Consider the following 24,902-nt stretch of genomic DNA (forward strand, 5'->3'; position numbering starts at 1 on the left):
TGTAAAAGGTGACTTGCAGGCATTATGCTGCTGTAATCATGTTTTAGTTGCTACTGTACTGCTGTTTGTCTCCTGGCAGCAACATAATCTACAGTCATGGGGAAAAGAAAGACACTCTCCTTCAATTCTATGTTTTTATTTATTGCGCCTAAATAACAATTGATGGTGATAACAAAATAACAAAACAGATTTCAATATGTAGTCATTTTCTTCCCAAAAAGTAAAACAACATTCAGAAACCAGGGAGAAAATATAAGTACACCCTTCCTAGTTCCACAATCATTAAGAGAGTAATTACCAGCAAGACGTTACTAAAGAAATGCACAAGACCTCAACCCCATTGAGATGCTGTGGCGGGATCTTAAGAAAGCTGTACATAAACGACTGCCCTCAAACAGCAATGAACTGAAGAGATGTAAAGAAGAGTGGGTCAAAATTTCTCCGGAATGATGTGAGAGACTCCTACATAAAACATTTACTTCAAGTTATTGTTACGAAAGGTGGTTCTACATGTTACTGAATTATAGGCTGTACTTATTTTTTCCTGCCTGGTTTGTAAATGTTGGTTTACCTTTTGGGAAAAATGACTACATATTGAAATCCGTTGTGTTTTTTGTTCTCATCTGTGGTTATTTGTTTGTTTATAGAAGTTGGCGAGGACCACACAGTTGTTATTTAGGCACTGATAACTAAAAACATAGAACTGAAGAAGGATGTTCTTTCTTTTTCCCATGACTGTATGTTGGGGGGCATATTTTCAAAATGTCACCTAAAGACTTACAGAGCCATGGACCAGCCCTGACAATCGGTTGGGAATTGTCATCTAGCTAACAATATTAATAAAATATAACACATTATATATCATTGTGCTTATATTTTATTATAGCTTTATAATGCTTTCCTGCATTATAAGACGTGTTAGCATTCTTAATTTTAATGACTCCTTTAATACCCTGTTTTTTGTATTGTATAGGTGTTGGGGGGTCCTACAGTTCAGGTCCGTCTATCTGCGGTGGTCATGATGCCCTCCTTGACCGCCTCCACTAACATGTTACAGTTTGATAGTGTTCACTGTGGCATGTGCAAAGTAGCTACAGTGCAGCTGCACAACCCTGAGCCAGTGCCCTGCAAGTGGAGCATCAGAAAGGAGGAGCAGCCCAAGAAGAACGTAAAGGTACTTAGGCTGTGGCTCATGTAGTGTGCACATGTTGTTTGTAAAGATACCTAGGCTGTGGTTCATGTAGTGTGTACATGTTTGTGTACAATCTGCAATTTATATATATACTGTATATACATATGTGAGTGTGTGTGTGTGTGTGAAACCAAGATAAATCATGTCAGATGTATGTCCAAATCCATGTCATGGATGTATTCTTTGGGTCATTGTTGTGCTGAAAGGTGAAATTCCTTTTCACCTTCATCTTACAGCAGACACCTGGTTTTGCACTAAAATCACTACACTAAAAAGTATTTGTAGCTATTCATGATTCCCTCCAACTTGATAAAAGCCCCAGTTCTGGCTGAAGAAAAGCAGCCCTAAAGCATGATGCTGCCACCACCATGCTTCACTGTGGGTATGGTGTTCTTTTGGTGATATGCTTTTTTTGCATCAAATATACCTCTTGGAATTATTTTACCTTTTGGAACTGGTCTCATCAGACCATAACACATTTTGCCACATGGTTTGCGGTGATTTAGTTTAGCTTGGGTGAAAGGGAGAAAGAGCTTCCGTCTAGCCACCCTACCCCATAGCCTAGAAATGTGAAGAATATGAGAGATTGTTGTCACATGCAGAGAGTAATCAGTACTTGTCAGATATTCCTGCATCTCCTTTAATGTTGCCATAGGTGTCTTGGCAGCCTCCCTGGTAAGTTTTTTTCTTGTCCTTTTATAAATTTTGGAGGGATGTCCTATTCTTGGTGAATGTCACTGTGGCGCTGCATTTTCTCCACTTGTTGATGATGGCCTTTACGGTGTTCCATGGTACATGTTTTGGAAATTCTTTTATACCCCTCTCCTGATCGATACCTTTCAACAAGTGAGATACCAAGTGTGCTTTATAAGCTCTTTGTCACTTATTATATTATTGTTTATTGTAACTTTTTTATTTTTCCTATTTTTCCCTAAAATATTTCTGATTGTTTTTCACTTAATTTTTATACATTGTAATTTCTCATTGAGGGTGGAAAAAGTTCTGACATGATTGATCTTGGTTTCATTTTTTTTACATCACAAAAATCTGTCATTTTAACAGGGGTGTGTAGATTATTTTCCCCACTGTGAGTATACTGCACTGGGCTCGTTAGAGCTAGCCCACATCCTCGCTGGTGGGCCATCCTTTCGTTTGTGTTTTCTTACGGCCCCTTGTGGTGCCATTGCGCTTCGTTTAAAAAAAAACAAACAAAATAATCCTCTTTAAAACAGTTGTTAACGGCAAATAACATGATGTGGATGCCAAAACCAAAACCTTATAGTGATCTTTGACAGAGAGGCGGTGCGTAGGCCTGCTAGCCCCTGAGCCCCTGAGCCCTGACCCCCAATTTTTGTGCAGACATCACCATAACACTAGTGTATTGTTCATTTATTTGTTCTCATTCAGCTGTTATTTTTGTGGTTCAAAAAGTGGAGGGGTGCAACAAAAGGTGGTGCATTGAAAATTTGTTGGTGTAGTGACATTTTTGAGCACACTTTGGTCCAAAATTACACATTGCTGCTTTGTAACCTGTTGCCAGAGATGCAAGGGCAAAATGTTATTTTCCTGATTTCAAGCTTTAAAATTCTATCACGTCTTACAATCCAGTTTTGAGGATATACACTATTAATGTCACCCACTTCAATATAAATCTACTTGTAAAGACTAGCTAAATAAAAGAGACTGAATTATTTTACCTAGTGCAAATAAGAACAACCAACTGTGGCTAGATGTGAATCAGGCAGTTATAATTGCGCATGGGATATCTTATAATTACTATAGTTAATAAAATGGCTTACAACTGTAAATAAATATGAGATTTGGCAAGGCTATTTATAGATAATAAACTGATATAAAAACTATGTTCTAAAATGTTTACACAGTGAAGTGCACAAGAAAGCAGAGAAGTTATTTATTGTAAGTTACCAGCGAGTTAGTGTACCATTGAAATATTGACATGTTGACAATATTGACAATAAAATATCTGATCATATCATTATGAAAAATATATTCAATATTACCTAATCACACCTTTTTAAATAATTGATTTTAAATAATTGATTTTAAATGTTGATTCTCAGCCAATCCTCTTTTGCAATTATGTCACTCTGCAGGATGTTACTGCATGCACCAGTGGCCACAAAAACACAACACCCTATATTGTGTTTGTATTGTGATTATCAGAAATATCTCTGAATTCTATACTGGGAATGATAAACATGTCACAAAAGCAAACTCTTATTTCCAGATGTGTATTTTCCCTTGAAATAACTTTGTTTCCCCTTTTTAAAGTCCAGGTGAAATGTACCAGATGTAAATCTGAGAAAGCTGTGTTTCAATGCTGTTCCAATAAAGTACTGAGGACAGTAATCGTTTAAAAAATAAAACTAACCACATCAGTATGTTTTGTTTTCTTTGTTGTGTGTTAAGCCTGAGAAGCACATTCCATTTCACCTGAGACAGGAGGCTCGTTTAGAGAAACTGACTTCTCCACTTATCTTTGAGACGTTGCCATCCAGTGGTATGCTGTATCCTGGTGATAGAGTCAACATCCAGGTCAAATTCAGTCCAGCTGAAGGGGTAAGAATTACTAGCTGTTGGTGTTTGATCCAGTGACCAGAATTTTTCTTCTCCATTTGATTTAGATCTAAAGTAGAGAAGTAGGACTTGTGCTCCCAAACATTTTAATAAAACCTACATGATGCAAATTGCTGACATGATTCTGGAGAGTGCTTACATCCATGGCCCCTTTAATGGCTTCAATATATAGAGCTTAATGCAGATCTTAAAGGCTGGTAGTGCTCATCCTTCCCCCTTGCCAGGACTAAGCAATAAAAAAGTGATTGGTTCTCAAACACTCATGTGCATACACATTTATGTCTAGCAACATCAGGAGTAACAGGCACGGAAATCTCTCTCACACACACACACACACACACACACACACACTCTACTAAACTATGGTTTAGATAAGTAATTAGACTAGAGTTTAGCTTAGGTTTTAGAGAATACTGTGACAGCAGCGAGGTCTAAATTATGTGGCAGGGGGTATAAACTAGAACAAGAGTGGAAGGTTATATCTTTCTAAATGATAAAACAGTCTTCCTTTGAATAAAAACTTTGCTCTATGAACAAACAATCTCATTTTATGCAAGTGGTAGTTTTAGAGTTGGTTTTTGCATTTGTGGCTCACAATAATTTCTATGTTGATTTGTGTTATTGTTTAGGGTAATTATGTAGTTAATAGTCTACAACCAATTCTTAGCATCCTGGCAGTGGACTAAAATAGCTTTGTACTCACTGGAATTCATGATGACATCAATCTTCAGCAGAGCCCCTGGACCACTATGAGCCACAACACGGCCCTAAAACATCACTGATCCACCACCATATTTTACAGCTACTATTAGGTTCTTTTCATTGTATGCAGACTACATGCATAGGGCCAAAATGGCATATCCATTACCTGACAGGGTAATAGCCTCTGTCTTTTGTGTTGAAAGCTCTTTCTCCACAGTGACAAATGGGGATTTTCCATGTGTTCAACCTCATGTAACAATTGTTAACAATTTACATTTATTGTAGACATTCTTTAGTAAAGTCGATAATTTTGCTACATATATTTTTGAGAGAAAAAAGATGTAAAAAGAAGTTCTTATGAGTTTCTTTTAGAGGAAAGGTAAGAAGAACTTGAGTAGGTGGAAAATTTGAATAATTGTGTGTAATGTTTACTTATGCAATCACTTTAATTCATTCTTTTTGATGGGTGCCAATAATGCTGGAGGCAACTGTATGTTTTTTGCAGAGGATGTACAGAGAGAGGCTGGTGATATCAGTGGCCCAGAGCACCCAACGGATCCTACTGTTAGTCCAGGGTCAGGGATTAGAGCCACAGCTGGAGTTTTCTACCTCAGAAATCGAGCTGGGGCCTGTGCTGCCCTACAGCAATGGAGAGGAGGTTGAGGTGCTGGTCCACAACCCCTGCCCTTTCCCCATTGAGTTCTACTCCCGGGACTTTGACAGGCAGTACCTGGAGGAAGAGAAGGTGAGTCTTCTCTATACCCTTTTTGAACAGCAAGTCTGACTGGGAATTAAGAAACAATTGACTTTTAATGCACCTCATCAAAAATTCTCAAGAATGATAAACTAGGTCAGGCCAACTGGTCTCTCCTAGTATGTTTAAGTTCAAGGAGTGATTAAATGAGTGATTGAAGATCCATCATCTTCAGTTGATCAGAGTTTATGCATTGACTTCTATTACAGTATATGTAAATCTTTACTGTGTATTATTTCTCATTAGCTGAGATTGTGATGAATAAACAGTTATAGGCCCCTAAGTGATACATTCATTCTGACGTCAGCTGCGCCTCCTGGTTGCAAAAACATAGCAGGAAACTGTAGTGATTCTTAAGAGCAAACCAGAATTTGTTTTCTAAATTATCAGAAAAGTGTTCATGAAAAAAAATTTTTTTCTAACTTATATTACTTCAGCAAACCTATGTAACCTGCCTAAAATCTAAATCTAATGCTGGAGGTGTGTACTTACTGAGGAGTTGCCTATAATGGATGCATTTGGTTAGCTAACATTGTACAGCTGACAAATGAATTTATGGCATTTGGTTGGGTAGCACCTCAGCTTTCAGTGCCACAACGTCCTCGATATTGTCATCGTAAAACATTACCTCATAAACCACGCACTCTGTATCCCGATCCTTACAAATACTTGACTGTGTCAATTTATTGAACTAGTCAGCTCTCGGCTCTTTTCTGTGTTACATAAACTTAATCCATCCATCTCCCCAGATCCTGCGGTTGATGAAAGGATATGATGCGCATAATATATTGCTGCTGCCCCCTAGAGCTCCGGGCGAGCTTCTGCCTGCTGAGCTCCTGGACTACTACCAAGACCACAGGTCCCGGAATCCTGAACCAGGTATTATTTCCTCTTTCGCTTCCATTAAAGGATAGTTTTACTAAAAAAATTAAGCTTACAATGTTTGAGACCAATTAGCCTGGTCTTGTTTGTATAATTGTGTTTCACCCAAATCACATATTATTAGTAGTGTCTGATTTTTTTTGAGACAGCTGCACAATACTGATCATGTTTTGGTGCATTTATCTTTGATCCTGAGTGGTACTATGCAATAGATTAATCAGGGTTTGTTTGACCATTGGAAGCCCCAAAATATGCCCTGATTACATTTGCAGTGATTGAAAATACATACTGAAATCTAAAATCTAGTTTTTATTCAAAGAGACATGTAGCTGTGCAGTCAGTCCCCACACTAACATTGATTTGTCAAATAAATTGGTTGATCTGTGGTTTTCAAATCACATATTCTATGTAACAGCTGGTGTAATCAGAAGAAACATTACAATTTAAGGTGTAGATTCTTGACTGTTTCTGTAAAACTGTGCCACACTGGATTTTCACCTTGGTGTACTGATAAAATGTATACAACTAACTTGTGATATATTGCTGTTTTTTGACAAACTTTTTGGAAAAGTACTGACTCATGCTGACAGAGGCTGTTAGATTTATGAATAAACTCAGTCAGAGATTGTATACTATATATCATGCTGTATTAAAAAGGAATTGTTCTTTACTGGAAGAAGCTTTCAAGGTTATTCCAAACCTGGGCAACATCCACATGTCCCTTGTGCTTTAGCATCCAACACTGGTTCGCGTAAAGATGCAGAGTCTTCTGATGCCAGGGAGAAGGAGAAGGGTGCAGGGCGAGTGGATAACTTATCAAATGCTCCAGCTGAAGAGAGCCCCCTGGAGGGGGCTGAGCCAGATGCCATATCTGTACTATCCAAATATGGGACATCGATGGGTGCAGGTATGCTTGCACTGAGTTAATGAATAATGTGCCTTTCAATACTGAATGTTCATGACTTAATGCTCAATACTGGAGTATTTAAAAAAAAAAGTTTGAATAGATCAGGTACATTAAACAAATGACAGTGAATGATGATGCTGTGTTTTCCTTACAGGTGTGGTCAAAGACAACATCAGGACCAGCAGGATGGGTGATCTGGAGGTGAACCCTGTTTCTAGAGCTATTGCTCACTACATGGGCATTGATTTGTCACAAGCAGGCCAAGCTGTTCAAAATTGCAGAGGCATTGCCATTGTAGTGCATGGCGCTCCACTCTCAGGTAGGCTGCTAATATCTGAACCTCTTGGTTAAATAATAACACTTCACAGACACTTTCAAACCACACTCTGTGTAATAATAAAAATGCGATTTAATAATCATGTCAGTACTTCATTTTTAGAGAAAGCAACAAAGAACACAGATAGCATTATTAATAGTCCACAATTAAATTTGATATATACTGTATTTTATTCTAAGTAAGTAGTGTGATATAAGTATTTTGTACTTCACTTTATTAATATACAACCCTTGCAGTGTACTATAAGTTCATGCCTGCATGTCTATAGCGTGGATATAGATTTATGTTTCCATGGTCCTTGGTTTTGCCTTTGCTACTGGTAAGATGATTGTATGTATACGTAGGTAAGACAGCTTTGGCAGTGAGCTTGGCGAGGTACTACGGTGCTGCGTGTCTGAACATAGACTCAGTGGTGCAAGAGGCTGTGTCATCTGGAACCAGCACAGCAAGCAAGCAAGCCAGAGAGCTTTTTGGAGCTGCCATGGCATCTGTGCCAGGCACAGCAGAACATATTGGTGAATATACATGTTCCTGAATTCTTCTCTACCTTTTTCATTTGTAAATGTAGTACATTAGAGCTAAAGTAAGTAAATTTAGCAACTTTAGTTTTGTGAATAGATTCATTTTCTGTATATTTGTGTGTGTATATGTGTGTGTGTTTTTAGCCCCAGCTATGTTAGATGTGATGACTGAGGCTAGTCAGGCTGCAGGCATTCTCAGTGTTGAGGCATTAGCCAAGCACACTGCTGAGGGTGTTCAGGACACTGACTCCAAAGCCCCCACATCCACTATCTCAACAAACAACAAGACCAGCACCATGGGAGCAAAGAAAAATGATGGCTCCAATCCCACTGCTTCAATGGTAATCTCCTTCAAGCAGTTATTCACAGTACATAATACACACAACTATATAAACCCTCACTGATTTGAACTGCTGAACTAAACTAAATGTTTACTGAATAGCTACACTGATTTAAAGAACATGTGCTGGGAATACCATTGGACAGGGAATCATAAAAATCTCAAATTACTTTTTAGGTTATGTGTTTCTCTCCTTTTGTGCTCATTCTACCCCCTATACTCCTCTCCTCCTTTCAATCCCCATTTTTCCCCCTTTTCATCTTGTCAGACAAAGAATATTACCCATAGCCATAATTAGTTTGAATGTTTTTTAGATGCTTTGCTAAGAAACCTAACAAATTACATTCAATTTGGATGCTATTGTGTTCAAAAATATAAATTAGCACATTGTAATTTAGCCTACATTTTTCTTGCCCATACTCTTTATACTTTATAAATACCTTTATTAGATTATTTCTTGCAGTCAGTCAAAAAAGGAGAGTGTAGAACTTATGTTTAAACTTCTTGCATGTAATTGCATTGTATCTGTCAGGGATTTTGTAGAGGCAGCGGTGGATGCAAGTGCAGATTTATTGAAATACAGTGCAAAACAAACAACAAAACAGTGAAAACAAGGATCTTCAAAATAAACAATGGATACTAGGCACATAGACTTAGGGCTAGGCTGAGGCACACACACACAACAAGAAATGAACATGACAACAACAACAAAAGCTTGACATTGAGGTGCAGAAACACTAGAACTTATATAGAGGTGCTAATGAGGGTGAGACGAGACACAGGTGAGCATGTGACATGCTGGGGCTGCTGGGAAGTGTAGTTCAGCACCCTGTGGGTGCTACCATGACAGTGTCATATTTCAAACACTATGTTATATAGTAACATGGCTAAATCATATTGTATTGAATAAGTAAAAATATTGAAATATAAATTTTTTTGATACATTGGATTGTACAGGAAGACTGATGCATACCTCTAGTAACCTAGTTTTTATACAGTGTCTGTGTGAATTAGATTGGATGTGAGGTGAGTACAATTAGAGTTTATTGGTTATGTGCAGGCTGGTCCGACTGACAGGCTCCCTAGTGAGAGTGTGAGTCAGGTGGGTGAGCTGGGAAGCATGAACAGTTTACTGCCTGATGATCTCCTGGTAGAGATACTGTCAGAGAGACTACAGGTAACAACCACCACAATGTTTATGGCCGCTATAAAACCACCCACAAAATGATTTGACTACATACGTTGTGTTCTACATTCCTTTTCAATGATATGTTTCTTTATTATTGCACGAAAAGCTTCCTTGCTTTGATGTATGCCACTCATGCATTTCCAATGTGCTCTAGCTTAGCGACTGCAACCGAGGTGTCGTGATTGATGGCTTGGAGACACTGTACTGCCGCTTTCCAAGCGCTGCGCTCCATGTCATCATCAAAGCCTTCAGCAACCGCCAGCACATCTATGTTATCAACCTCACTGACAGTTACTTTGAATTCAAATCCAGAGAGAGGGCTCAACTGGAAATGACGGGTAATGGTGGAGGAAAAAAGGGAACAAGAGAGAAGAAGATAATGACAGGATGGAAATGAAAACGAGAGAAAGAATTTAAGAAAAAAAGAAAATATTGAGGAAAGGAGAGGAGTGTATTATACTATTGAATAGGAAACAATCTATAGGTTACATATTTCCTTAGGAGCATTTATGTTAATGAGCACATTCATGTGCTGAATTAGACAGATTAATAAGGCAGTAAATTGATGAGTGCAGTTGACAAAACCTGTTTATATGTGATCAGAGGCCTTACAAAGGGAACAGACAGAAAGAGAAAAGCTGCGTGTGCAGGAGATGGATGAGGATGGGTATGATGCCCTATGTGAGGAAGAGAAAGCATATGCAGACCTTCAGCATTTGGAGATGCTAAAGGAACATATATACAGGTAATCTTCATCTCCATGGAACTAAAAATGTATATAAGTTGTACATTTTAAGCACTGGGTGAGTGAAATGGTTTTAAGTTTATAACTGAATCTGGGAAACTGGGTTGTTAATTTTCATAATTGAATTAATAATAATGGTGTAAAATTTAATTTGATTGTGGAATTGCTATAGCAAGCAAGAGAGGGAGCAGGAGAAGAGGCAGCAAGAGGAGAAGCTCAGAGAGGAGGAGGACATGAAGAAAAAAAACAAGAGAGGAAAAAAGGAAGTACTTACAGAAGATTTAACAGAAAGGAGAAGTCAGCTGGGAGTTGCTCAGGTCAGCGCTGCAGATAGTAAGAAACATGCATGCTATTGCAAGAAATAAGATCATCAATTAGGTGATTTGATATGCTTCCTCTATATAGTCTGATTTAGCACTGCACTCTGACACTGGACTGGAACAGCACCCTAAAGGGGGTAGAAAGATGTCTTCCTGCACAGAAGCCAAAGACTCACTTTTAGAGGGTGCCAGAGAACTTGATGAAGAAGGCAAAAAGAAAGAAAAAGATGGCAAAGACAGCAAGCCAACTGGCCAAGATAATTCTTTACTGCCACTGGATGAACTGGAGAAAGAGCTGGTCAGTTTGAGCCAATGCTAAATCCATCCTAACTGTCAAAGTAATAAAGTATATATATTGTATAACGCCATGTGAGATGCTCTAGCTGTAACTGGGCAATATCAAGTCTAATCTCTTTTCTTACCTTAATATGAAAAGGAGAGCTTAAACCTACTTAGTTTGCAACATTTTGGATACTCTTGGCCTAATTCCAGCATCTTTTTCGGTGTGATGTTACTAGATAACTGAGGCCGAGAGGCAGCTGTTTTCTCGCTTCCGTCTGTACGAGCAGAGCCAGCCACAGATCCAACACATACTGCAGAACTGGGATAGGACTCAGGGCCTCCTGCTGAATTCTCTTCCTTCAGAGGAGCCTGAGGAAGCCCCAGAACACCATAAGCTACCCAGCAAGAGGGCCAAGAAGGTGCGGGAGAAGGAGAGGATGAAAATGGACGCTGTTGATTCTAAGCTGCTGTCTCCAACCCCCAGCCAGACTCACCTGTTGCCCAATGGCACAGAGGGCTCAGAGAATGAGCTGGCGATAGAGTTCATCCCCCACATCTGCATCTCTATCAGCAAAAAAGAGGAGGCAAGCATAGGCATGCTTCTCGACAGCATGAAACTGCCATCACTGGATGAGGTACTGCAAGACTTGGGGCATACTGAAAGAATGTGTCTAAGCCTTCAATAGAGGAACAGACTAGTTTAAAGGTTTTAAGGCCTGATAAACTCCAGTTGGTCTGTATTCTCATTCCGTGCTGCTTTGTAAAAAACATAGGTAATAGCTGATGTTTTACTCACCCTCTGATGTTGTCCCTAGGTTTTGGATGGGTTAGGGCTTGGACCTAAAGGTCCACCCATTCCTCCTCCCATGCTGTTCTCAGTAGTCCCATACCCCAAAAAGAGAGTAGTGTCCAGTTCCCATATTACTCCTGGCTGCTTCACCTTCTTGATGCCCTCGTCTCTGGAAGACTCAGCCGAGGAGAAGCGGGAGGTTGACTTGGAGACAGAAGCCTTAAGCCCCACTGTGTCTGCAAAGGTACGTGGATTCTTTTCCCTGAGCAATTAAAAAAAAAAAAACAAAAAAAAAAAAACATTTATATTAAAGAAACCTCATGGGGCTTCCAAGTGGCAGAACAGAAAAGTGTTTGCTTTATTGTCGGGAAATATCCTTGTCTCACCTATCCTGATTCCACATTCATTGATGCAAGGGACCAAAATTGGCTGTCTCTCTGTCTCTCACTTGTCATGCTGTGTGTTATTTGTGTTATGTTGCCACATGATGCAGCATTAGCAGCAGTTCAAAAAGATTGAATTGGCTGGTAGGCTGGCTTCATGTGTCTTGCTGGAATCACATGTTAGCCTTCACCGTCTTCGATTGGTAGCTGTCATATGAAAGCGGAGAGATAGCTGATGGGTGGCACTTAGCAGGTGACCCAATTGGGGAGAAAAAAATGGGGGGAAAAACATAATCATCTTTAATGTTTTTAATATGGTTGCCTTTTAGGTTAGACAGTTCTGCTCAGAAGTTTTATTTGAATTATGCATTTAAGTCTCTCTTTAAAAACCCATGATGCTTAATGAATTAGTGAAATAGACACTTGGTTGTTTGCTTTGTCTGCTCAGGAGGATGTTACAACCCTGAGCAAAGGCAAAGGGAAGAAGGCCGCAGTGAAAGAGGATTCAGCCAAGGAGACCCCAAAAGACAAGCGGCGATTTCCTGCAAAAAAAGGAAGCAAGAGCATAGACTCTCATTCACCTCCAATGAACACGGTCACCCCCTTATCTGAAACTGACCACAGCAAGTCTCTGGAAGATTGTCTCACAGAGCACAGCCAGAGGTACACACACACATTTGCTCTTTATGTTTTGCTTTATGAGTCAAAATAACCCATTTTAATATTTTTACTAAACACGAAACCTGATTAATCTTATGTGCTGGGTTCAGTTTTATTAATGAACATTAATATTTTGTTAATATTATGTTAAGGCTATTTTTTGATATGGAATTTAAAAAACTGAAATATACATGTAATAAAATAGGTTTTAGGCAATTGTAACCCCTATCACATCTATCACATCACCTCCATCTATTACTTACAGTTACACTTGTGTATATGCATTCACCAACACTAGCACCTCAAGCTAATGAAAAGGGGTTTTGTGTGTCAATTTTTGTAGATATATATATTAACAAATGAGATGAAGATGTATTGGGTATTTTACATTCATAGTGCTATAATTTTAAAAATGGACTGGGTCATTTGGATTGGGATTCGACCATGAATTGAATTGTACTTCTCATGTACCATTTCGCTTTTGTTACTGTTGTTTGTTAATGGGTTCATCTTCTGGTTCTCATGAAGGCTAACTCATTTCCGCTGGGTCGTGCCAGCAAATGGAAGAGTGACCCTGAAACTGTGGTTCCACTCATCTGTGCCTGGTGATTTTAAACAGACTCTGGGGTTTGAAGTGATGGGGACCAAGCGCTGCTATCAGCTCTACTGCAGAGGCATCTGTGCCTTCCCATCCATCAGCAAAGACCATAAGTGAGTATTACTTGCAGATCTGGAGAACAGGCAGTAGGCCCGTGACCAGAGCTCATGTTAGCAACTGTTTGCCCATATTCTGCTGTTTATTCTGATGTATTTTTTGTGTGTGTTATAGGACAGTGTTTGCCTACTGTAAAAAGGCCATGAAGAAAGAGAATGGCTTACAGAAGACATACATCATCCGCTCAGGCCTGTATGACTTCGGGCCCTTGCTTTGTGGAAGAACTAGAGACAGGTGTTTATTATTAAAAATTATTTAAATAATGTGTAGAATGCATACTCTTGAGAAAATACTATACTATTTGGATTACTTCTCATGATTTTTTGAATGTTGCATAATCACATTATGTTATGAAGTGGAATTTGCAAATGATATAATTATTTACTAAGTTATAACACTGTAGCTCTTTACTTTACATAGGTACAAGGAAAAGAAGTGCCCAGAAAACACAGAAAGACTAGTAATACATAACAACTCCCCCATGGAGGCAGAGGTTCATTTCTGCCTCCACCGGGACACCAAATCCACCACATTTATCCTGGACCCTCTGAACATGGTTCTTAAACCCAATGAGAGAAAGGTATGTCTTTAAACACAAAATTTCAATACAGAAAAAATTTTATGGAAATGAAGGCTATTAACATTGGTGCACTGGAGAGGAACCTGGGTTGTGGTGGTGATGACCACAACCCAACAACTTGGCTAGGCTGGACTCAGTTGCAGAGAAACTCCAGGAGACAGAGTTAAGAGGGGGCGGAGGGGGGGGGGGAGTGGGGGGGGGGGGGGGGGGTGTGGGGAACAGAAAATTTCAAAAAGTAAATCAAAAATCATAAAAGATCAGGCAGGCAGCAAAAGATAAAGCACTAGTAACAAAAGGCAAAGACAGTGGCTTGGTACTCACATGAGGAACGTAGCAACTGAGCAAAGAACAACAAAAGGGAGTGCCTAGCAAATCAGAGACAGGTAAAGAATTTAACAAGGTAAAAAAGAATCTAACAAGGCAAATCAAAAGAAAAACACAAAGGCAGAATGTCTCCATCTAGTGTCTGAAGTTTATATTCTCCCTTTCCAAATCATGTCCAATCAGTGGAATTTGCCACAGTTGGACCCCAATCAAAGTGTGGAAACATCTTAAAGACAATCTAAAGAAATGGGATGCACCTGAGATAAATTTGAAGTGTCATAGCAAAGGGTCTGAATACTTATCTGAATGTGATATTTCAGGTTTTTTAATAAATTTGCAAAGATATCACATATCTGGTTTTTGCTTAGTCATTATGGGGTATGGATTGTAGATGTGGAAAAAATGAATTTAAGGCTGCAACATACCAAAATGTGAAAAAAGAAAAATGAAGGGGTCTGAATACTTTCTGAATGCACTGTAGTACCCACCAAACCTCTGTGCTGAAGCGACCCTGTCCTTGGTCTCCTGCTCAAGGAACAGCGGGGGCTGGTACCCAAACTCGCACTCAAACTGGGACATCCCGGTAGAAGAGCAACGTGTGTAGTGTTGTGCGCATACTCTGCCCACAGGAGGTAGTTGCTCAAGGAGCTTGGATTAGTGGATGCCAGGAAGTGCAGAATTGTCTCCAGGTCCTGGTTCAACCTCTCTGTTTGGCCATTGGACTCCAAAGAAGAGGCTGGTTGATGCCGATCAGCCGACAGAATGCCCGTCAGAACTGGGAAGTAAACTGCAGCCCACAATCAGACACCAGGGATCTTTGCTCTGGGCACAGGTGGTACAAGCAGCCACAAAACCCCCTGTGTCTGCTTCTATGCTGGGCTACCAAAAAAAGTTCAGGGTTCATGTTGCACCTGGATGACCAGCGAAGCCTGAACCATTCTCCCATTGCAGTACCTGGGTGTGTATTGTAACAGGGATAAAAAGTCAGTTGGGAGGACCTCCTGGCTCTGGTTCTCCCCACTGTGCCCATCGGACAACAGTCGCAATTACCCAGCGAACTAGGGCTACAATGATGGAACTAGGAACAATGGGTTCCGGGTCTAAGGTTAGCTCTGATGACTGAAACAGTATGAAAAGGGCATCCGGTTTGAGGTTCTTGGAACTAAGACAGTAGGAGAGTGTAAACTGAAATCTGTTGAAAAACAGAGCCCATCTGGCCTGCTGGGGGTTTAGTCTCTTGGCCTGCTGGATATAGTGAAGATTCTTGTGGTCAGTCCAAACAGTGAATGGTTGTTGGGCCCCCTCCAACCAGTGCCTCCATTCCTCCAAGGCCAACTTGATGGCCAGCAGTCAGTGTGAAAAGAAGGTGCGTGGTTGGAGTTTGTTGTCAGATGACAGCTGAGACAGCAGCCCTCCCACACTCACCTCTGAAGTATCCACCTCCTCAGTGAACTTGAGGGCTGGGTCAGGCAGGACTTGGACTGGAGCTGAAGTGAAGCATCTCTTGAGCTCAGAGAACGCCTCCTCCGCTTCAGAGGTCCACATGAACCAGGAGGAGGATTTCTTTGTCAGGGGTGTGAGAGGTGCCACTACAGAGCTGAAACTGCAGATGAACTGCTGGAAAAAGTTAGCCAAGCCTAGAAAAGGCTGAACTTCTTTCACAGAAGAGGGTGTAGGCAAGTCTCTGACTGCCTTAGTCTTCTTGGTTTTCATCTGGGGACTGCCCTTAGAGACAATGAACCCCAAGAAGGCTTAATGTACAAATGATTCCTCAGGAGGTGTTACAAGGCTTGCTGGACATGACTGACGTATCATGGCGTGACTCTGAAAATATGAGGATGTCATCTAAGTACACAAAGACAAAGTGGTTGAGCATGTCTCTCAGGATATCATTGTTGAGGGCCTGGAAGACCGTTGGGGCATTCATTGGGCATGAACCGCATGACCAAGTACTCGTAGTGACCTTTTGGGGTGTTGACTGCAGTCTTCCACTCATCTCAGTCCTTGATGCAGACCAGGTGGTAGGCATTCTTGAGGTCCAATTTTGTGTACACAGTGGCTCCTTGCAGTAGCTCAAAAGCAGTGGACATGAGTGGAAGAGGGTAGTGGTTTTTGATAGTCACCTTGTTGAGGCCCCGGTAATCTATGCAAGGGCAAAGACCTCCTTCTTTCCCCATGAAAAAGAATCCTGCACCTGCCAGGGAGGTGGGTGAATGATTCCAGCAGCCAAAGAGTCTCTGATGTATTCCTCTGTGGCTTTGGTCTCAGTTGTAGAAGCAGTGAGGAGGGAGATTGGTCACTTTCTTCTTGTTGATCACCTCCTACAGGTCACGATACTCAGGAAGGACTTGGGACAACTCGGGAAGTTCTAGAGACTTGGGAGACAAAGGCGAAGGTGCGGTTAAAAGTCATGTGGCATCGCAAGTGGGAGCCCACTCAAGCACTAACCCAGTGGACCAGTCTATATGAGGGTTATGGCAGCTTAGCCACAGTAAGCCTAGGACAATGGGAAAATCGAGAGAATGAATAAGGTGGAACTGCAACTTCTCTTGAAGGTTACTGATGGACAGGTACAGGAGCGGTGAGGTGGTGAACACTACCATTGCCCGGGAGTCTTCCATCCAGGGCAGTAATTATTAAGGGCAGCTCAAGGTTGCCCAGGGGGATTTGGAGATTCTTGACACAGGACAAGTCCATGAAGTTGACAGCAGTGCCGGAGTCCAGCAGAGACTGAAGGGTTTGCTGTTGCTCACCCCAAGAAAGGGAGGTGAGAAGGAGTAGCCAAACTGGAGAAGACTTGGGGTGAAGATGGGTCCCATCACAGTCAACCCTCCTCTGGAAGGGACTAGGCTTTTCCTGATAACTCTGGGCAAGTGGACCCGAAGTGACCTGATTTCCCACAGTAGAGGCAACACTTCTCTCACATGCACCAGCTTTGCTCAGTCTGGGAGAGTCATGTCCCTCCCAACCGCATAGGTTCCTCTGATGAATAGGAGACTTGGGAGCCTTCTGGAGGCGGATCTCAAGAGGACAAGCTGAAGAATGGCATTCCCTTTGTCTCTCACAAAGTCAGTTGTCCAGCTGAGTTGAGAGGTCATGCAATGCATCACAAGTGGCATACTCAGCCACACTACGACTGCCTTGAAAGAGCTGGAGAAGTGGCCTCCTGGAAGTCACCTTCTCATTACCTCTGTGAAAGCTTGGTAGTTGGTCCCTGCACCTCCCAAATGGCCAGGATAGTGCTTTCCTGGTGAGGTATGCAATGATGTATGCAATCTTTGACCGGTGAGAAGGGAAGGTTGATGGCTGGAGCTCAAAGATGAGGGAATATTGGGTCAGAAACCCAATTCAGGGAGGCATGGCTCAGCTGTGGGGGTTAACTGCTGACGCATGTACCATTGTGGCCCCTTGACTGGACACTGCAGCATGAAGCGAGTAATGGTCAGAGGTCTCTGGGGTGTTCTGCTTTACTGGGTCCATCTTTTTGGCTCAGTCCTACTGTAAGCGTTGGTGACCCCGGACAAGAATTGAACCCAGGTTGTGGTGGGCAGTTGTCCTAAAAAACAATCCAACCATTAAACAGATGGGTCAGACTAAAAACAACTAATCAAACAAAATTCACAAAAGAACAAAAGAGGCCAAAAAATAACAAAAGATTCCAAAAAGGCAAAAATCACAAAAGATCCCAAAAAGGCAAATATAATGAAAGATCAAAAGCAAAGTAAAAAAGGCAGGCAGCAAAGGATAAAGAACTAGTAATAAAAGGCAAAGACAGTGGCTTGGTACTGAGGAAGGGACTGAGCAAAGAACAAAGAAAAGGGAAGGTTTAAATAGCCTAGCAAATCAGATAAAGGTGAAAACAATAAAGACGGTTAACAAGGCAGAATTTCTCCATCTAGTCTCAAGTCTATATTATCCAATATCCTAACAGAAGGTCAGATTCATGCACTGAGCATTGTACAGAGTTAGAAATCAGTCTGACTCAGGAAGGCTCATGCATGACTAGGTGTGTTTTGTTGTTTCTATAAATTCTTTTTTTGCAGGAGCTCAGAGTTTGGGCATACCCCACCACTCCAGGTCTTATAGAAGATAGTGTGGTGTGCTGTATTAAGGAGAACCCAGAACCTGCCATCTTCTACATCTCTTGCAAAGGAGTCCGGCCAGAGCTGGAAGTGGAGCGCAAGCAACTTAATTTTGATAAGATTTTCTTGGACAGGTCAGGAGCATGATACACCACTTATTAGTAGTATTGTTTTTTAATGACAAATGATTGTAAAAGAAAGAATTTTAACTTTTGTTTATGCCAGCTGTGTTTATAACATACTACCATGACAGTGCCCTCCAAAATTATTGGCACTCTTCATAAAAATTAGCAAAAATTATTGTTTAATTTTTCCAGTCAAACAGCAGCAGAAACTATTTAACAAAAAATCAGAACTACTTTTTTTTAAGAATAGTATTTTGTCTCAAAAATGTATGTGCCAAAATTATTAAAGCCCCTAAGAAATATTTTAAATAAATTCAAACAAATCATCATTTTTGGGGGAAAAAAACTCTGGTTTTATACCCCTGGTCCTGTTTTCCTGGGGTATAAATATGAAGTTGCACACATGTAAAATCCCTCTGTCATCTATTACCATTGTAAAAACCAAAAAATGTTAAACACAAAGGAGACAGAAGTTTGTTAATCTACAGAAATCTGGTAATAGATAAAAAAAATTAAGCAATTAAAAAGATTATATTTTAAGCATGCTTTGTGTGGCGTTTGTCGCCGATATTAACAACACAAGTCGTCAGGCTTTTTGTTGAACAATACACGTCCCTTTTATTAAACACATGTGAGGAGCATCTCCAAAAACAAAACCGGAAGTTTTTCCCGCATTGCACATGCGCGGTAGCCAATTAAGTCAACTTAAACAATTCCATTCAACATGACACTTTGGGCCATAGTAACATCTCACATCAATGAAACATTTGGAAGTTTGCCAGGAATAGTACAATGTACCCCCCTCACAATGAAGAGAATGGGGAAGGAGAGAAAAAATGAGCATAAAAATCACCATTATTATTATTATTATTATTAGACTCAGAAGGCATTGATTCAGTTGTCGAATCAGAAGTTGTTAATTTTCTGTAGCAGCATAGATCGTAATTGATTGTAACATAAATGACAGGTTTATACTCTGCCTGCCCAAAAAAAAGGTCGCTGTTTGGGTTTAAATAAGCAATAATAGCATAATAAGAGCCTATGATTGGATTATTACTGCAGTGATTAATATGTTTCAGCTGGCAACAGTTCTTTTAACCTTAACTGATGCAGTATGTAGCTTCTCATTTCTTAAACAACCATGGCAGATTACGTATCCCATGGTCGTGGAAAACATGTTATCGAAGGGGAAAATTGTTGGCCTGCATCAAGCAAAGAAAACAGCTAAGGAGATTGCTGAAATCACTGGAACTGGGTAAAGAAATGTGCAGTGCATTATTAAAGCCTGGAAGGATAGTGGTGAACCGTCAACTTTACAGCAGAATTGTAGTCCGAAAAAAATCTTGAATGATCGTGATAGGAGATCTTTAAAACACTTGGTGATGTCACATCGTAAAAAAATCGACAGGAGAACTCACGGCTATGTTTAATAGTGAAAGTAAGAGCATTTCCACACGCACAATGTGATGAGAACTTACAGGATTTGGACTAAACAGCTGTGTGGCCACAAGAAAGCCATTTGCTAGGAAGCATAAACACTGGACTGTGGAGCAATGGAAAAAGGTCATGTGGTCTGATAAAATCAGAATTACCCTATTCCAAAGCAATGGGCGTGTCAGGGTAAGAAGGGAAATGCATGAAGTGATTTACCCATCATGCATAGTGCTTACTGTACAAGCCTCTGGAGGCAGTGTTATGATCTGGGGTTGTATCAACTGGTCAGGTCGAGGCTCAGCCTCATTGTGCGGCAATAATATGTCAGCTGAGCACCTGAATGTACTGAATGACCAGGTTATCCCGTCAAAGGACTTTTTCTTCCCTGACGGCACAGGCATATTCCAAGATGAAAATGCTAAGATTCATCAGGCATAACTTGTGAAAGAGTCATTCAAGGAGCATGAGGAATCATTTTCACACATGAATTGGCCACCACAGAGTCCTGACCTCAACCCCATTGAAAGTCTTTGGTATGTGCTGGAGAAGACTTTACAGAGTGGTTAGACTCTCCAGTCCTCAATGCAAGATCTTAGCCAAAAATGAATGCAACTCTGGATGGAAATAAATGTTGTGAAGTTGCATAAGGTTGTTGAAACAATGCCAGGACGAATGTGTGCCGTAATCAAAGCTAAATGCAGGGCAACAAAATATTATGTTATCATTCCTGTAACGGTTTATTCACATATACATATATATATATATATATATATATACATATATATATATATATATATATATATATATATATATATATATATATATATATATATATAAAGTGAATAACATTGATCTCGTTACAGTGGCATCTGTCAAGGAGTGGGATATATTATTAGGCACCAAGTGAACAGTAATTTCTGTTAATGTGGATGTGTGGATGTGTTCGAAGCAGGAAAAATAGGCAAGTGTGTGGATCTGAGCAACTTTGACAAGGGCCAAATTGTGATGGCTAGATGAGTAGGTCAGAGCATCTCCAAAATGTCAGTCATGTGGGGTTTTCCTGATATGCAGTGGTTAGTACCTACCAAAAGAGGTCCAAGGAAGGACAACTGGTGAACCAGCAACAGGGTCATGGGTGCCCAAGGCTTATTGATGTGTGTGGGGAGAGCAGGCTAGTCCATTTGGTCCAATCCCACAGAAGAACTACTGTAGCACAAATTTAAGCAAAAAAGGTTAATGCTGGCTATGATAATGTACAGTCAGGTCCATAAATATTGGGACAGTGACACAGTTTTGGTAATTTTGCCTCTGTACACCACCACAGTGGATTTGAAATGAAGCAGTCAAGATGTGACTGAAGTGTAGACTTTCAGCTTTAATTCAAGGGGTTTAACAAAAATATTGCATTAACCATTTAGGAATTACAGCCATTTTTTACAGAGTTCCTCCATTTTCACAGGCTCAAAAGTAATGGGACAAACTAATATAATCATAAATATTAGGATTATTTTTATTACTTGGAGGTAAATCCTTTGCAGTCAATGACTACCTGAAGTCTGGACCCCATGGACATCACCAAATGCTGAGTTTCCTCCCTTGAGATGATTTGCCAGGTCTTTACTGCAGCCATCTTCAGTTGCTGCTTGTTTGTGGGTCTTTCTGCCTTCAGACTTGTCTTCAGTAAGTGAAAAGCAGCTCAGTTGGGTTGAGGTCAGGTGACTGACTCAGCCAATTAAGAACATTTAATTTCCAAGCTCTTGGGCTGTTTTCACAGTATGATTTGGGTTGTTATCCATCTGTACTGTGAAGCGCTGTACTATCAGTTTTGCAGCATTTGACTGAATCTGAGCAGAAAGTATAGCTCTGTACACTTCAGAATTCATCCTGCTACTTCTATCAACAGTCACATTATCAATAAACCCCAGTGACCCAGTTCCATTGGCAGCCAAACATGCCCATGCCATAACACTGCCTCCACATGTTTGATGGATGATGTGGTATGCTTTGGATCATGAGCCCTTCCTTTCCTTCTCCATACTTTTCTCTTCCCATCATTCTGGTACAAGTTAATCTTGCATCAGAACTGGTCAGACTTTTTTTAGAGGTTTTTTAGCAAAGTCTAATCTGGCCTTTTTGTTCTTGAGTGTTATCAGCGGTTTGCATCTTGAGGTAAACCGTCTGTATTTACATTCATGAAGGTGGCTCTTGATTGTAGACTTTGACAATGATAGGCCTACCTCCTCCAGAGTGTTCCTGACTTGGCTAGATGTTGTGAAGGGGTTGTTCTTCAATAAGAAAAGAATTCTGCAATCATCCACTTTAGTTGTTTTCTGTGGTCTCCCAGGCCTTTTGGTGTTGCTGAGCTCGCCAGTGCATTCCTTCTTTTTAAGAATGCACCAAATTGTTGATTTGGCGCTCCTAAAGTTTCTGCTATCTCTCTGATAGGTCTGTTTTGGTTTTTCAGCCTACTGATGGCCTCCTTCACTTGCATCAATACCTCTTTGAATGGCATATTGAGAGTTCCCATGAACAGCTACCAAATGCAAATTCAACACTTGGAATCAGCTCCAGACCTTTTATCTCCTTAATTTATCATGATATAAGGAGGAAACAGGCCACAGCTGGCCATGAAACTGCTTATCAGTCAATTGTCCCATTACTTTTGAGCCTGTGAAAATGGAGGAACTCTGTAAAAAATGGCTGTAATTCCTAAACGGTTAATGCAATATTTTTGTTAAACCCCTTGAATTAAAGCTGAAAGTCTACGCTTCAGTCACATCTTGACTGCTTCATTTCAAATCCACTGTGGTGGTGTACAGAGGCAAAATTACCAAAACTGTGTCACTGTCCCAATATTTATGGACCTGACTGTATGCCTACAATGGGTGCCTACAATGGGCACATGAGCATCAGAACTGGACCATGGAGCAATGGAAGACGGTGGCCTGGTCTGATAAACCATGTTTTCTTTTACATCATGTGGAGGGCCGGGTGCATGTGCATCACTTACCTGGGGAAGAGAAAGCATCAGGATGCATATTGGGAAGAAGGCAAGCTGGCAGAGGCAGTGTGATGCTCTGGGCAGTGTTCTGCTGGGAAACCTTGGGTCCTGGCATTCATGTGGATGTTACTTTGACATGTATTACTTACCTAAACATTGCTACAGACCAAGTACACCCCTTCATGGCAACGGTATTTCCTAATGGCAGTGGCCAATTTCAGCAGGATAATGCACCCTGCCACACTCAGGAATGGTTTGAGGAACATGACAAAGAGTTCAAGGTGTTGACTTGGCCTCCAAATTCCACAGATCTCAATCCAATCAAGCATCTGTGGGATGTGCCAGACAAACAAGTCTGATCCATGGAGGCCGCACCTCGCAATTTACAGGATCTGCTGCTAATGTCTTGGTGCCAGGTACCACACCTTCAGAGGTCTTGTGGAGTCCATTTGTCAACGGGTCAGAGCTGTTTTGGCAGCACAAGTTAAGCTGGTTTGAGTATTTCAGAAACTGGTGATCTCCTGGGCATTTCACACACAACAGTCTCTAGAGTTTACAGACAGTGGTGTGAAAAACAAAAAATACTGAGTGAGCAACAGTTCTGTATGTGGAAATGCCTTGTTCATAAAAGAGCTCAGAGAAAAATGGCCAGATTAGTTCAAGCTGCCAGGAAGGATAATCACTCTTTACATCCGTGGTGAGCAGAAAAGCATCTCAGTATGCACAAATCATTGAACCTTGAGGTGCATGGGCTACAACATCAGAAGACCACATTGGGTTCCACTCCTGTCAGCCAAGACCAGGAAACTAACTATCATGGGTACAGGCTCGCCCAAACTGCACAGTTGAAGATTAAAAAAAAAATCACTTGGTCTTTTTCCAGTATTCTTATTTGAGTTACTATAGACTTCCTGTCAGCTCAGACCAGCCTGGTCATTCTCCTCTGATCGCTCTCATCAATAAACATGTTTCGGCCTGCAGACCCTCTGCACACAGGATGTTTTTTGGTTTTTTTTGCACCATTCTGTGTAAACTCTAGAGACTGAGGTGTGTGAAATTCCCAGGAGATCAGCAGTTTCAGAAATACTCAAACCAGCCCTTCTGGTACCAACATCCATGCCACGGTTCAAGTCACAGAGATCACACTTTTTCCCCATTCTGGTGTTTGATTTGAACATTAACTGAAGCTCTTGACTTGCATCTGTGTGATTTTTTGTACTGCGCTGCTGCCACATGATTGGCTGATTAGATAACTTCTGTTTCTTTATTTCTATTTCATTCTTTATTGTTCCTAATAAAGTGGAAGGTGAGTGTATACTGTATGAATCGTTAAAAGTTGTTATTTGTCATGATTAATAAATCAAAAATTGTAATCATTGGCCATTTGCTGTGTTATAAGAGGAATAGAGGGATACTATCTCTGACATACAGTTTCTTTAGTTATTTATTATTATTGTTATTATTATTATTAGTAGTAGTAGTAGTATTAGTATTATTATTATTATTTTAGCACTTGCAGCTGCAGTTGCCGTGAAAGGAATCCTGAAAATTGGGGGTGCTGCAGCACTCTCAGCAGCCTTACGTCCTGCGTCCATGCTTATTGCATGTGTTATTCTTTTTATATATTCACTTTTGCTCATTTTTGGAATGAATAATTCTGGAGGACACAAAATATAACAAAAATATAATATTCTGATTTTATATTTTAATATAATGCATTCTGCATTTCACATATTTTGGCAGATTTGTTGCTGTAGTAGTACTATTCGATTACCTTTGTTTATCCTTTGTTAATATGTTAACCTTTCCCATGGGTGTGGCCCTCCAGGAGGGAGACACGCAGTCTGTGCTTGCGTAATCCCACTGCACTGCCAGTCGCCTGGAGGCTGAGTGGCCTTGAGGGGTTGGGTGAGGAGTTCAGCATCTCCCAGGACCATGGCATCATCATGGCGCACTCTGAGTTCTCCTTGCTCATGCATTTCCAAGCCATAAAACCTATTAGCCTGAAGAAAACTTTAAGATTGGAGGTAAGGTGCTGC

General features: G+C 40.7%; 1 protein-coding gene across 1 annotated transcript in view; it reads left to right on the forward strand.

Annotated features, from left to right (window-relative positions):
• hydin (HYDIN axonemal central pair apparatus protein) overlaps window positions 1-24,902 on the forward strand; it is a 94,020-nt gene that overhangs the window by 50,365 nt on the left and 18,753 nt on the right. Inside the window, exons 32-52 of the mRNA XM_053235091.1 lie at window positions 974-1,174; window positions 3,623-3,772; window positions 4,998-5,237; window positions 5,996-6,125; window positions 6,862-7,035; window positions 7,190-7,354; window positions 7,717-7,887; window positions 8,038-8,234; window positions 9,294-9,410; window positions 9,577-9,760; window positions 10,026-10,167; window positions 10,340-10,484; window positions 10,573-10,785; window positions 11,006-11,404; window positions 11,585-11,803; window positions 12,391-12,605; window positions 13,131-13,313; window positions 13,432-13,551; window positions 13,738-13,897; window positions 18,265-18,437; window positions 24,692-24,890. Of these exons, the coding sequence (XP_053091066.1) occupies window positions 974-1,174; window positions 3,623-3,772; window positions 4,998-5,237; window positions 5,996-6,125; window positions 6,862-7,035; window positions 7,190-7,354; window positions 7,717-7,887; window positions 8,038-8,234; window positions 9,294-9,410; window positions 9,577-9,760; window positions 10,026-10,167; window positions 10,340-10,484; window positions 10,573-10,785; window positions 11,006-11,404; window positions 11,585-11,803; window positions 12,391-12,605; window positions 13,131-13,313; window positions 13,432-13,551; window positions 13,738-13,897; window positions 18,265-18,437; window positions 24,692-24,890 (3,897 nt within the window). The remainder of the gene's footprint in view (window positions 1-973; window positions 1,175-3,622; window positions 3,773-4,997; window positions 5,238-5,995; window positions 6,126-6,861; window positions 7,036-7,189; window positions 7,355-7,716; window positions 7,888-8,037; window positions 8,235-9,293; window positions 9,411-9,576; window positions 9,761-10,025; window positions 10,168-10,339; window positions 10,485-10,572; window positions 10,786-11,005; window positions 11,405-11,584; window positions 11,804-12,390; window positions 12,606-13,130; window positions 13,314-13,431; window positions 13,552-13,737; window positions 13,898-18,264; window positions 18,438-24,691; window positions 24,891-24,902) is intronic.

Source organism: Pangasianodon hypophthalmus, chromosome 6 (genome assembly GCF_027358585.1).
Source record: "Pangasianodon hypophthalmus isolate fPanHyp1 chromosome 6, fPanHyp1.pri, whole genome shotgun sequence".
NCBI lineage: Eukaryota > Metazoa > Chordata > Actinopteri > Siluriformes > Pangasiidae > Pangasianodon > Pangasianodon hypophthalmus.